The 14,157-nt window shown below is 54.8% G+C and overlaps 1 protein-coding gene across 1 annotated transcript; it reads left to right on the top strand.

Moving 5' to 3' along the window:
* Nucleotides 1-9,446: 9,446 nt before the first annotated feature.
* LOC123078659 (uncharacterized) lies at nucleotides 9,447-12,503 on the top strand. Its single transcript, XM_044501244.1, has 3 exons — nucleotides 9,447-10,057; nucleotides 10,600-11,950; nucleotides 12,077-12,503. Exons 1-2 carry the CDS (start codon nucleotides 9,704-9,706, stop codon nucleotides 10,645-10,647), a joined length of 402 nt encoding a protein of 133 aa, XP_044357179.1. The 5' UTR covers nucleotides 9,447-9,703; the 3' UTR covers nucleotides 10,648-11,950; nucleotides 12,077-12,503.
* Nucleotides 12,504-14,157: the final 1,654 nt, after the last annotated feature.

Consider the following 14,157-nt stretch of genomic DNA (forward strand, 5'->3'; position numbering starts at 1 on the left):
TCACCATGTACACGGAGGAGGAGGCCAAAGAAGCAAGAGAAGACGGCGTGGACCTACTGGAAGAAGGCCGGCTGCTAGCACTCAGCCGGTCCGCCATCTACCAGCAAGGGCTGCGCCGCTACTACAACCGCAAGGTCAAGCCAAGATCCTTCCAAGAGGGCGACCTTGTGCTCCGGCTGATCCAGCGAACAGCCGGCCAGCACAAGCTCTCGGCCCCTTGGGAAGGCCCCTTCGTCGTCAGCAAGGCACTTGGCAACGACTCCTACTACTTGATCGACGCGCAAAAACCAAGAGCACGCAAGAGAGACGACTCCGGCAAGGAGTCAGAGCGACCATGGAACGCAAACCTCCTGAGACGATTTCACAGTTGAAAGCAGTATGTATCATGCTACCCTTTTTTGTATTAAGTACAAACCAACAGGCCCCCCGAGCAGTACTCGGGGACTGCCCTTGTTTATCTATGAATGACAAGTGTCATATCCATGAATGTATTATTACATTTTGAATTCTTGTCCGGCACCGGGTTCGACTAGTCGGCCCGGGGACTGGCCGCCTTGAGCTATATTGAAAGTTCTACCTGAAGTCAGAAAAGTAGTGTGCCGGCTCCCGAGTCCCCTCTTGTTGCAAGTTGCAGCTCGAAGAACCGACTGTCCGACTAGCAAGAGGCAAGGCGAAAAGGACGCCCACACGAAAAATGGCTAAGGAACAACGAACCTATATAGCAAAGAGACGGCCTCCAAACATGCCTGCCGGCTGCCAGAACAGCCGGCTAGCCGGCTTCCTAAAAACTTAGCTTTAGTCCAGCAAAGCTAAAGTACTCCTCCCCCCAATTGGCCAAGCACTCCTCCAGCTACAGATTGCAGAGCAACTGTTGGACTGGGGAGGCGGCAACCAAGGGAGGGCGGCAAAGGAAACAGCTGAAGGACAAAAAGCAAAAGTACAAGGAAAGGCCAAATGCATAAGTTATATATACACATAAAGCCCCCAACAGGCTGACAACAGACATAAGTTCGAATACACCCAGTGGGTGGAATTGTGCAGACTTAACCAAACATTTTTCCTAAAGTAACAAGACGGGAAAACAAAAGATGGCAGACTAGGGCGCGGCGCGGAGGCCGAGCTGGTCGGTGGAGACGGCCCCGCCGGCTGAAGGAGTGGCCGCCTAGCGGGTCTCGGCTTGACCACCACCAGCGGCAGGCGACGCACTCGCCCGCGACGTAGTGCTGGAGGTACGGTCAGGCTGAGGCTGGCCGGCTGCCCCACCAGCCGGCTCGGCGTCTTCACCCTCCTCCTCCTCCTCTTCGCCCTCATCGCTGGAGTCAATCTCCTCCGCCGAGTCCTCACCATCCGCCGGGTTCAGCCCGAACCACTCCTCCGGCTGGGCGACACCGTTGTCATCTACCTCGGGGGCGAAGACGCTGGTGTCGGTGTAATCGGCAATCGCCGAATCCCGCCGGATGATAGCCGGCCGCGCCGGCTCCAGCTCTGTGTCGGCTTGCTGCCGCCAGGTAGCCAGCTGGTCCAGGCTCAGGCCAGGATACCAGGCCTTGACGAACTCCAGCGCCCGCCTGGCGCCGGAGCGAGCCGCCGAGGCCTTCCAAGCCTCGAAGCGGCCGACTGCCACCTCCAGCCAGTCGGCAGTCCGACTGGGGGTGCGAGGAACCACTTGGCCGGGCCAGAGGGCGGCCAAGACTTGCGCCCCGGCACGCTGAAGCCGACGGAGCAGTCGGTGAGCCGGCTGGATGCGGGCCTGGATCGCCAGGAGCTCCTCCTCCAGCGAGCGGCCGGCGGTTGGCGAGATCTCAAAGCCAGCCTGCCTTCGCGCTTGGCGACGGGCCTCGATGGTCTGGTTGGCGACAGTAGAATAGCCAGGGAAATATTCTGCGCAAGAAAGAGGAAGAAAAGGAGAAAAGAGCACCAAATCAGAAAAAGAGCCAAAGTGGCAGATGGCAAGAAAGGACAAAGAGGTAGGCGGCTTACCGTCAACCAGATCTTCGATCTGGCCATAGCCAGAGACCAGAGTCTGCCTGGCCTCAGCCCAGCCAGCCGCCTCCATCTCGTACTCGGCCTGGAGGGCGGCTTCGCGGTCCTGCACCACCTTCAGGGCCACCTTGTGGCCTTCCTCCTGGTCGGCCAGCTTCTTGACCAGGCGGTCGCGCTCCTGCACCAAGGCGGCGAGCTCGGCATCCTTGGCACGAAGGGCAGTCTGAGACTCTTCCAGCTGTGCCCGCAGACTGGCGTTGGCCGCTGCAGGGTCGGCAGAAAAAGAAAGAACAGTAAGAAGAAGTCGTCAAGGAAGATCCGACCCGACTGCTCAGCAGTCGGCCCGAATCTCGGGGACTACACCCAGTGGGTGCGCTGACGCGCCCCCACATGAGATAAAGAACAAAGCACGTACCTCGGCTCTCAGTAAGGTCGGCGGTCTTCTGAGTCAGCTCCCGAGCCTGGGAGTTGAAGGCGGCCGCTCGAAGGTTGTGGTAGTCCTGCAAGATGGACAGAAGATCGAAGTAAGAACAAAAATAGCAAAGGCAAATCCACCAAGAAGTTCCAAGCCGCCTGCTCAGCAGCCGACTCGGAACTCGGGGACTACACCCAGTGGGTGCGCTGACGCGCCCCCACGGAAGAAATCAAGATGAAGAAGAAATCAAGATGAAGAAGAAGCAAGATGGGAATACTAACCCGGATGGCCGCCCGCGTCGCGAGGAACTCGTCGGTGAACTGCCTCAGTGCCGCAGCTTGGCCCTGGAGCCGGGTCCGGACGTCCTGTGCAGCCACGTTCACCACGGCCGTCCCTCCGCCTGGCGTCCACCCCGAGGTAGCGCTGGCCACCTCCGCATCCCGGGCCGACGAGCTGGAGCCCACGGCCGGCTGCGGCTCCGACGCGGCCTTCCCCGCGCGCCGGCTCGACGGAATCCGGACCGCCATCTCAGCCCTCGCGGCCGGATCGCCCCCCGCCGACTATGCAGGCGGCGGATCAGGCCGGCTGCCTTGAGCCGCCCCAGTTGGCGGGGTCGGCACCGGCGCCCTCTCCAGGATGATGACGTCGTCGCTTCCCCCCAGCCCTGGCTGGTCGCCGCTGGCTCCCTCTGGCGAGAGCTCCATGTCCCCAGGCGCCATGGCGCGCAGCGGGGTGACCATCAAAACCTCCCCCGCCGCCGCCGCGGCCGCAGCCTCTGCTTGGGCCCTGGCTGCGGCATCGGCGAGTGCCTTCGCCGCCTCCTCCTCCCGTGCCACCTGGGCGGCGGCCGCCCTCCGTGCCTCCGCCTCCCGCGCCTCTCGCTCCGCCCGCGCCTCCCGCGCGTTCCTTTCTGTCGCCTCCTGAAGGTCGGCACGGGGGTCCACGCGGCGGGTGGTGCTCCCAGAGCCCCTCGGCGACTCAACGACGGAGGCGGCAGCCGCCCGCTCAAGCGACAACGGAGCTCTGATCGTTGAAGAAAAAGACAAGGGTTCAGGAACCACCAGAGAAAAGAAAGAAAAAAGAGTATACGAAAGAAAGTGAACTTACGCCGACACGGTCTGCGGTTGCTTCACCGTCTTGCGGAAGCGAGCCGCCTTTGCGGCCACCTCCTCCCGCCTGGTGGCTGCCGCCCCGCCTCTGGGCTTCTTCGTTCGGCTGCCGAACAAACCCTGGGCGGTGCGACGCTTTTGACCTCCACCCCGAGCAGGCAGCGCGGCGGAGGAACCCGCGCCGCGTCCAGATGCCGGCTGGCGGCGCGGGACGACTTCGGCCTCATCGTCGTCCGGCCAGTCGTCAAAGGTAACTCCGAGCCCGGAGCCGCCTGCTTCGCCGCCGGCTTGGCCACCACCCGGCTCGACGTCGTCGTCCATACCGGCCGCCCCCAGGTCGGGGTCCTCCAGATCGTGTTCGGTCCGGTCGGGGACGAATCGGCGCTCCGAGTCTGACCCGCCGGCCGGCCGAAGCAGAGGGCTCTGTCGAAAAGCAAACCGACTAAGTTAGAGTCGGCTAAGAGGAACTCGGCAACAAAGCGAAGAGAGAGAGAAAGAGACAAGGAGAACATACCGTAGGCGGCGGATTGGCTCGGCTATACGGTTCCTTGCCGAACTGCCACTCTTCGGTGAGTTTGCAGTTCGCAAGGTAGTTCACCATATAGGCGACCTCCTCGTGCGGCATCTCCTTGGTACACATTCGGCTCGGATCGAGCTGGCCGCTCATCTGACAGATCAGATGAGGCCGGCTCTGGAGCGGAAGAACCCGGCGCGTGACGAACGCGGCCAGAAGGTCGGGCCCCGTCAAGCCCTCTGCCTGGGTCAGCTCCCGCACTCGGGCGACGGCGGCGGACCCGGCCGGCGTCAGAGTCACGGCCCGGAAGGACCACTGGGGCCGCCTGCCCTCTGGTGGGCCGGCTACGTAAGCCGGAAGGTTGATGTAGTCGCCCCGCGGGGTGATGTTCCGCACATAGAAGTACGATTTTTGCCACTTATTCACCGATTGGATCAGCGTGATGACGGGGAAGGGGTTGTCGGCGACCGATCTGCGCGATGCGATGAAGGCGCCAGTCTGAGCCGGCACGCCCCGCTTGCGCGTGCCCAGCTTCGACTGGAAGAACTCCCCCCAGAGCTCAAGGGTGGGGAGGACGCCGAGGTAGCCCTCGCACAGGGTGACGAAGGTGGACAGCAGCACCACCGCGTTTGGGGTGAGATGGTGCGGCTGGAGCTGATAGAAGTCGAGCCAGGAGCGGAAGAAGGTGCTCGCTGGCAGGCCGATGCCACGCAAGATGTGCGAGCGGAAGACCACCCGCTCGCCCTCCCGCGGCTCCAGCGTAATTTCCCTCGCCGGCGCAAGACGGACCTCCACCTTGTCCGCGGCCGGCAGCCGCCGAGTATTGCGGAGGAACTCGACGTGGTCTTCGTGCACGTTGGAGCCGTCCCAATCCCCGCCATACTGCTCCGTGGCGGGAGGCATGGCAAAAACTAGCGCGGCGGCGGAGGAACGTGCGGTGGAAGAGCGCGGCGGCGAGGCGCTGTTGCAAGAAACGGCGAGCGAAGAAGATGGTGGAAGTAGGAGGAGCGTGCGAGGGCCTGCCGCCCTGCACCTCCCCCTACTTATAGCTTCGCGAGGCAAGGCCGAAGAGGCCGGACGTGGGGGGAGACGTGGGATTAACTGCACCCATTCCCCCCACGCCCCGCGATTATTGCGCCCTAAAGGCAAGCCGAAACTGCCGCAAGGAGATGTGCGGGCGGTTTCGGGATACAGAGAATCCGCGCCTGGGCCCGGGCGCGGACGTGGCGGGCCCCCGCCCTGCGGCGACGTCCCGTCACGCGCGTGGGCTGGCAGGCTTTCTGGCCGAGGGAGGCCACGTGGTTCGCAGATAGCAAGTGGCCGGCCCGCGGCCCGAAGCACACGCTAGCGAGCTCCCGCCCTCCGACTCCAGAGTTTTCGACCAAGGCGGCACGCCTAACTAAAGTCGGCTCCCAGCTGCCGACTTGTCAAGATAGGAAGCTGATCGAGCTTCTGAAACCCCTACTCCACCTCGAAGCCCAATCAGCTTCGGGGACTACTGTCGGAGTAAATGGCCACGGGTAGCCTAACCGACTGCCCGTGGTTCTTCTGAAAAAATTATCAGGCCTTCGGGCCTCCAAGCACTCCAAGCATTGGGTCGCCTCCCCAGGCCGGCTACCTCTGAAGCCGACTCCCGGAAGGCGACCCAGCCTCAGCAACCCCTCCCCAGGACGACTACGGGGTGGCCGACTCCAAGAAGCCGACCAAGAAGGACGCCGACTCCAAGAAGCCGGTCGAGACCACAACCACCAAAGCTACACCCACATAACGGTGACAAGACGGGGTGTGGCCACAGCCCACTACCCCCGAGGCCCGAGGCAGGCATGGCCACAGGAGGCCGTACGGGATGACCGTCTCCTGTTCGGCTCGGCACTGTAGCCATGCCAGCCTCGACGTCATCCACGACTGACTCCTGTACGACCCGCAGGCGCCAGGCCCCTTCCGCCAGAGAGAGGCGCAGAGGCGGCCCGGCCTCCCCCAGTCGGCCGAGGGCGTAGCCGGCCTCCAGAAGCCGGCTACCCCCTTCCTCGAAGCAGGAGCCCTATTAAGGAGACAAGACGAGGTGAGGCTACAGTGAGAGCCCTCGAGGCGGCACACTGTAGCCACGCTTACCTCGACAAAGCCCTCGTCATCAGAGGCGAGGCTACAGTAAGCAGCCGCCGACAAGACCCTAGGCCGTGGGGCCGGCCTGTCGACCAAGAAGCCGGCAGCCGGCGGGACCCACCAGTCGGCGGGCCCCAACAGCCGGCGGAGAAGCCGGCGAGCGTAGACACTGACGGCTGGGACCAGTGCCCAGCCGGATTACCATTGTACCCCCGGGGGGGTAGGCCTATATAAACCCCCCGGAGCACCCATGCAAAGGGTTAGTTTCTGAACACAGCACACACACCATAGAGATAGAGAGAAGCAAGAGCTAGCCTTGTTCTTCTTCTCCCTTGAACCCAACAGCTCTAGGAGCGATTGTAGCTACCTTTCCTTGATCTAGTGATCATGCGGAGACTCCGCAGAGCAGGACTAGGGGTGTTATCTCCTCGGAGAGCCCCGAACCTGGGTAAGATCCGCCGGCGTGCATGTCTTCGCCTCATCCCGTTTCCAGGCACCGGCGATGTCTTATTGACACCCACAATGATAAGACATCCGTTGGCATATGTCGCACCAACCACCCGACATTGATGCGTCGCAGGTCACCCGCGGCAGGCGGACGGTCGCGAGTGCCCTGGAAGTTGGCGACGAAACGCTCGCGCATCTCGCCCCAGGAGGAGATCGATCCTGGCGGCAGGTTCAGGAGCCACGAGCGCGCGCCATCCTTGAGATCCATGGGGAACCAATTCGCCATGACCTTCTCGTCGCTGCTGGCCGCCTCGATGCTCAACTTGTAGAGCTGCAGGAACTCGGCAGGGTCGGGGGTGCCGTCGTTGCGCGGAGGCAGGTCAGGCTTGAACTTCCCCGGCCAGACGACACTGTGCAGCTCGGGAGTGAAGGCACGGCAGCCCGCGGTGGTCACTGGGGCCCGTCTTGGAGGTGGAGCCTGGTCTTGGCGCTCACGTGCCACCATCGCAGGTGGCGCGCGGTCTTGACGTGGTGGTGCTGGGAGTGCAGGAGCATCTTCTTGCGGCCGTCGGACCTCCTGGCAGCTTTTCTTCTTCGTGCGCGGGCACCCTGTGCAGCGGCTCACATCGTGGTGCCACGCGCCTCGGTCCGAGGACGACGTCTTGACTGGGAGGTGGCGGAGGCGCTCCATGGGCTACGTCGCCCCGCGGCGGGAGGAGGGCGAGGTAGCGAGAGGGACGGTGCAGGAGAGCCCCCAGCGGCGCTGACAAGCTCGGCGATGCGGTCCAACCAGTCTTCGTACAGGTTGTCGACGAGGCGGTAGCGCAAGAGCTCGCACGCCATGAGCAGCGTAGCCTGCGCGTCCGCTGGCCCGCGACGAGCGTGAGACGATGAGCCGCCCGGAGTCAGCGACGGGGTGGCGATGCGCCCGTCATGCTGCACGGAGGGGTGCTGCGATGAAGCTTGCTGCTCATGGCCCGCCGGGCTGGTGGCGGCGTTGGCAGTGGGCATTGGAGAGCGACGGGGAGGCCCGCCGACGGGCGCCGTTTGGGCGACGCGAGCGGTGAGGGCGGCCCGACGCTCAGCACGGGCTCGACGGGCGTCTGCCATGGAAGCAGTGGAGCGGTGGTGAGTCGACCGACGGAAGAGAGGCTTGGACGCACCCCTACCTGGTGGGCCAAATGTTGGATTCGGGGTTCCGCAGACCCTTGAGAGGTTCGAACTCTGGGTGCTTGCAAAGAACTCTCCCCTCCCAGTCTGCCCGCTCAATGATTCCAGGGCCTAACTTGAGAAACCCAAGGGATAAGAGACACAGCGGTTTATCCTGGTTCGGGCCACCTTGCGGTGTAATACCCTACTCCAGCTTTGTGGTTGATTGCCTAGAGGGGCTGAGGATGAACTAGTACAATGGTGGAACAACCTCAGGAGGTGAAGTGTTCTTGAGCTCGATGAGCTGGTGAGATGGTCCGGGTGGAATGGATCCGTCCGGGTCGAATCCCTTTGGGTCGAGAGTCCCCCCTCTATGGTGGTGGCTAAGTCCTATTTATAGTAGCTTTGGTCCTCTTCCCAAATGTAGGCGGGAAGGGATCCCCAACGACCAAATTTGAAGAGAGACAACTAGTACATGCTATCCTGACAAAATTAGTCTTCGCCTACAAAAGGCTCTGGTGGTGACGCTGCGGTGAGCTCCGCAATGACCTCCGCCCTGCCGTCCTGGCGGTCTTGGTCTTGTTGCACCGATATGAAAACCTTTGCTTGATCCTCGGGACTCCGCACCTGCGCTTGCCTCCTTAGCACCGAAGAGAAAATTGGTACACTGCGCCCGCTGGCGCCCGCCTGGCCTTGGTCGTCACGGCTCACGTCATGTGAACCTCGCGAGGTACCCCTTGCATAGATATCTCCGCTCCTCCGGAGCCAGCCTAGTGAGGCTGCCTCCCAGGGAGGTCTTGGTGTCGTCCGCCTCGCGAGGCTTGGCCCCTCGCGAGGGTCTTGGGTTGTTGTTGCTGAAGCTGGGCCGTACGGGGCCGTTGACGGAGCCACGCCGTGGGCCGCAGGCAGGCAAGTCTGGGTACCCCCGTTCCCAGAACGACAGACAGAATACTCTTTATAGAGATTAGAGCTTTTGCAAGTTTGAACTTTACTCATATTTCTTTTTGGTTTGCCCCTCGGGCATGTAATAAGTTAGCGCATGCTCTAGCGGCATACGGTGCCAGCCGACTGATGGTCCGGCAAGTTTGGGCTGATGATCTACCTGACGATGTAAACGTTCGGATGGCCAGCGTTTTGGCTGCGCCTGTGTGATTTATGGAAGCTGGGTGTTCCATTTAAAAAAAACCTGATACACACCATCTCATGATCGATTCTCCGTGGGCCGACCATTTAAAGGTACTCAATGGACCGCTTGCTGGTTTTGCGAAGCCTTCCGGGCCTTTTTTTATTGGTTTTGTTCCTTTTCCTTTTCTTTTTTTCTTTGATTGGTTTTCGTGAACTTTTCTATCTTTGCAATTTTTTGAATTTTATGAACATTTTTTAACTCATTAAAATTTTAAATTTTTAAATTTTTGTGAATGCTTTTCTAAATTCAAGATTATTTTAAATTTATAAACTTTTTAATTAAAGATGTGAACCTTTTTCATGTTCATGAATTTGTTTTGAACCAGTGAACTTTTTCTGAAATCAATGAACTTTTTTAATTTGTGACTTTTTTTCAAATCCATGAAATTTTTACAATCTTTTCATCATCATCATCATAATAATAAAGCACGGATTGAGTCTGTTGGGTTCACCGTCGCGGCGTTTTTGCAAAACACTCCCTCAAGTTTCCGGTAATTAACGCGCGCTCCAGATTTAAGTTAGTAATAAGTAAAAAAAACGATTCGTTCTCACCCGAACGGACGGACGCAACGCCCGGTCTCCGCCTGCCCCAATCCCGACTCCAGGCCGTCGTCCCCAACACACCATGAGGACGAAGATGGCGGCGGCGCTGGTCCGGGCCTCCAGGGGGATCGGACCTCCTACGCCTGCCCGATCCTCCTACTTCTCCTCTCGCGGCCACCTCCAACGCCTCCTCCCACGCCTACGCCTTCGCGGGCCGTCAGCCGGTGCCCGCCCCGGATCCCACCTTCTTCGACGATGTCGTCGACGCCATCGTCGACAAGTACGGCTGGGACCCCGACGCCGAGGTCCGGGTTTGGCCGCTCGACGCCGAGGGCGCGCTCGTCGACGCCGTGCAGCGCTACGAGTTCCCCGCCCGCGTGGGGCCCCGCGGTCGCGCTGGCGCGGGCCTCCGACGGGGCCGTCGACTGGAGCCGCCCCGACGCCCCCGCGGTGGAGGAGGTGGTCGGGCCCGACGGGGTCGACTTCGTCACCGGCGATGGCGACCTGGCGTTCGGCTCCGGCGTCAGGGTCCGTGACATGGTAGGGCCGTTCGAGCTGGTGGTCTCCGATGGCGCTGGCAGGGGCCGCGCGGAGCTCCAGTTGCCGTCGGTGAGTGCTGTTTGACTTTTATCTTTGTTGCTTCAGTTTTTTTGCTTCTGCTTGCTTGCTTGCTATGCTCTTGAAGTTGTGTGCCTGTAAGATGAAGCAGTTACTACAATTGGTGAATGGTCTAGCTGCTGCTTATCCCTTTTCTGTTTGTGATTTTGAATTGATTGCGTTTGTTGTAGTGTCTGCACCACCGCCCGTTGATTAGAATGCATGTTCCGGCAGTCCACGCATCGATCACTGGCAAATTAAAAAGGCATGAACGCACTAAACAGAAATTCTGTGTAGATGATTCTTGTATATGGCAGTGGCACACGCGCTGGTTGATGAAGCTGCTGGGCCGGAAGGCCCTCTCATTGCTATGCTAATGAGTATCACGACGAACATGGCCCCCACCCTGTCGGCGGTGTGGTCTGGCCGGATCTGTACAACCCGCAATATTAGTAAAGAAAAAGAATAGCTTGATTGTTCTATGACTCTATGAAAGTTTGTAAGTTTTCTTGATATGTATGTACACTGACATATATCGCAATTAATGTTGGCAGATGCAATGGAGTACACTTGATGCGATCAATTCTGGTGTGTGTGTGTGATGCAATGACGTATGAATATCGACAGAAAAATATGCCTGAGGAGTATGGGTATGTAGTAACATTTCTCTGTTATTTTCGGAACAACTTGGAATATCTTATTGGTAGTTTATATACAAAGTCATTTTGATAATTATCATGCTGCAAACCTACATAGTTTTCTATATTAATCATGTCATGCTAAAATATAGAAGTTATAGCTTCAATAAATTGATAAAATACAGATTTGGGCTTTACATATTTATTGAATATATATTTACATATGAATACGTCGTTACGGTCGGACTCCAGCGAGCAGCAGTGGTTGTTATACCCCACCAGGTAACTTGCTACTGTTGGTGAAACTCTCTTGTGCAGAAACGCCGATCTTGAAATCTTGATCCTACTTATAGGCCGTATTGCATGCAATGTACTCATGTTTTACTGAACATGTAGGTAACATGAAATTTTGATCTTCTCCCATCACTGAAAGTTGTGTTTTAAACTTGCAAAAGCATTGCTAAGCCTATTCAATCATTTCTATTTTACCCTAGATTTCACCCCATACCACAATTGAGATACAAATGGGCGTTACTGATGTCGAGGAGAAGAGTTAGAAGCTCTTGGATTGAGAATCTGAGATTTATATAGGTTCAGTAGACCAAAAAGTTTCGGATTCACTACTCCAGATACAACGATGCGGTATATATAGTTAACTTCGTACTTTATATTACCAATTTTTCTTCCTCCAAGAGTTCTCCGGATATAATTTACACCTGAAACAATAAATTGTTAAAAGCAAGGAAAAGTAACAAGTTCTGCAAATTAGTTTCATCAGGAGAGAACTGGCTGAAATGAAGCTAATACCCATGTACTGAATATCCTGCAGTGGTTAGTATACTAAAGAGTAAAACTGCATGTTTTTGTCATATCTGAAACCCTTTTCTGCTCCATACTTTACGTAAACAATGCCTGTGCATTGGCATAAGAACCATAGATTGAAAAATCATCATCCATTGTCATTCGTCACCCTGGCAATGATGCATTTGCTATTCAGAAGACTTCTTGTCCGGTTTAGTGTGTGATTTGTTACTATGATAAGGAAACATTTCCTCAACCCATCTTTCACTACACACACAGGTTGCACAGAGGAGTATAAGGATTTCTTCATCGGGCCAGTCCACGTGGAAGATGTCGCGTTAGCCCGTATCACGCTGTTTGAAAACCCGGCTGCATCCGGGAGGCACCTCTGTGTGGAGCCCATATGTCACTTGAGCGATTTCGCGTCCCAAGTCGCGGAGCTCTACCCCGACCACGAAGTCCCGAAGTAAGCAACACACACTGAACACATACTTCACATGTTTGGAGAACAATAATTTCATAACAAACGACGACATGAATGGACTGTTGTCACGGTGCTAATCTCTTTGCGTTTGATCGGTTTGGTCGGCAGATTACCTGAGGACACGCAGCCTGGGCTGGTGAGAGCGGAGGCGGTGCCGAAGAAGCTGATGGCACTGGGCCTGCATTTCACTCCTTTGGAAAAGATCATCAAGGATGCGGTGGAGAGCCTTCGGAGAAGAGGATGCATCGCCTGATGGCTGGATTATTAGCTGTACCATATTCCTTCCCTTCTGTTGTAGGGTCATGATCAACCCTTGCTCCAGAGATGTGTTGTGCCCAGCCCAGTGCTAGACCTTATAGTTGCCTGTATGATTGTGCAATAACGGCTGGTTGATCTACTGGTACACCTGTCTGTTCTTGCTAGATTCTTCCAAGAAGTCCTTGGGTGTTGCAAGGAAGATCACCGATGAATAATTGTCCAGGATAAGAGAAGAAAACAGTACTCTCGAAATAGAACCAATAATCTATTCACAAAATATGTCGAGCTTTTTCGGACGGAGGGAGTACAAATTTGGGTCATCTATTTTGGAACGCAGGGAGTATTACCTTATCTATACCTCATTTTTACCTGTTCAGTACACTTACAAAATCCATTCACGTTTATGTTTTTTCTACAACACATCCTGCCATGACATCGTGGACAGGATTTTAAAGAGTTTGTTGATGTCATCATGTCTGGCTGTGGGTCGTGGGAGGAGGAGGGGTCTTGAGCCATTGGGTTAAGGATTTGTTTTTTTTTTCCGTTGCAACACACGGGCATTTGTAATTTCTGCTTGTGTAGGGCGAGAATGGGCAGAAGCAATCGTGTATTCCTTTTTGTTTATTTGTAAAATATCTATACTTGCGGCTCTTAAATTGTTCATTGCCATTCTTCACTTTTTTGTTATCTTTGATGTCCTTTCTCAATCCTTTGGACATCATCAGGTACTTATCCCGTCGCAACGTTGGACACCTTACTATCTTTACAAATGATAGGCGGTACAAAATCAAGAAATGCTTTGAAAACAAATTTGTTGTATATAAATGGCCTTTGCAACTTCATTTTACAAGATGAAAATATGCTAATTTTAATTTGTCATAGGGGAACTCTTCCCAACCAAACAGTCAACTATCTGTAAAAACTCCCAAAATATACCCTAAAAAGACTATCTGTAAAAAAACTTAACACAACAAATATAGTTTAAAAATGTTCATGCTATTTTTCAACAAAATATGTTTGCACTTTTTTTAAAAAGCTTAAAAATTTCCAAAAAATGTTCCATTTTTAAGAAAAAATATTTCCACTTAAAAATGTACAACAAAACATTCTTTTCGAAAAGCATCTGATAGAAAAATGTTCTTTTTAGAGAAATATGCCAATTTCATAAAAGCGTTAACTATTCTTTAAAAAGTGTTCCATTTTTATGCAAACGTTAAATTTTATTAAAAATAAGAAAAATTCCATATTTAACCTTATCATAGATGTTTATTAAAATTGGATATAAGAAATGGTGCACAATGGCAAATGAAAGCAGGTTGTGCCCTTTTTTTCGCCCGGTGCAACGCACGGGCATTTGTACTAGTTTCATGTATTTTTTCTCAGTTTTTGTGAAAAAGTTTGAATTAGTGAACTTTCCTAGATTCATGAACATTTTATTTCCTGAACTTTGAATACATGATTTTTTTTTCAAATTTTGCAAAAATATATTAAATATGTTAACTTTCCAGATTCATGAACTTTTTTATTTTTTAAAAAATTCATGAACCTTCTGATTTTCATGTTTTTTTAAGTCAATGGTCAACCTGGGTCCTGATCAATAGTCAATTGTGGACGATCAACTGAGAACCGACGAAATCGAGTGAGCCAAAGAAAGAGAAAAAACAGAAACCTTTTTCTTTTGAGGGAGCGATCGAGGAACAAAGCCAGCGGTCGAAACATTGTGTTTGAGCAGGCCTATAAGTGTTTGGTGTGTGAGCGCCAGTTGGGAGTGATCTATGACCAGGAAATAGAAAATGATATATACATGCGCATTAGACTGACAATCAATGATATTAATACGTGCCCATTGTACTGACAATCAGGGGCAGGCCCAAGATTTGAAGGCCGAATATTTGAGGTGTGGTGTATTCATTCAAAGGCTATTTTTTGAA

Source organism: Triticum aestivum, chromosome 3D (genome assembly GCF_018294505.1).
Source record: "Triticum aestivum cultivar Chinese Spring chromosome 3D, IWGSC CS RefSeq v2.1, whole genome shotgun sequence".
NCBI lineage: Eukaryota > Viridiplantae > Streptophyta > Magnoliopsida > Poales > Poaceae > Triticum > Triticum aestivum.

Excerpts from the sequence above, each read along its gene's own strand:
- LOC123078659 (XM_044501244.1), top strand. The coding sequence starts at position 9,704 with ATGTCGTCGACGCCATCGTCGACAAGTACGGCTGGGACCCCGACGCCG. Across the intron at positions 10,058-10,599 it reads CGGAGCTCCAGTTGCCGTCG|ATGCAATGGAGTACACTTGA; the intron begins GTGAGTGCTGTT and ends TAATGTTGGCAG.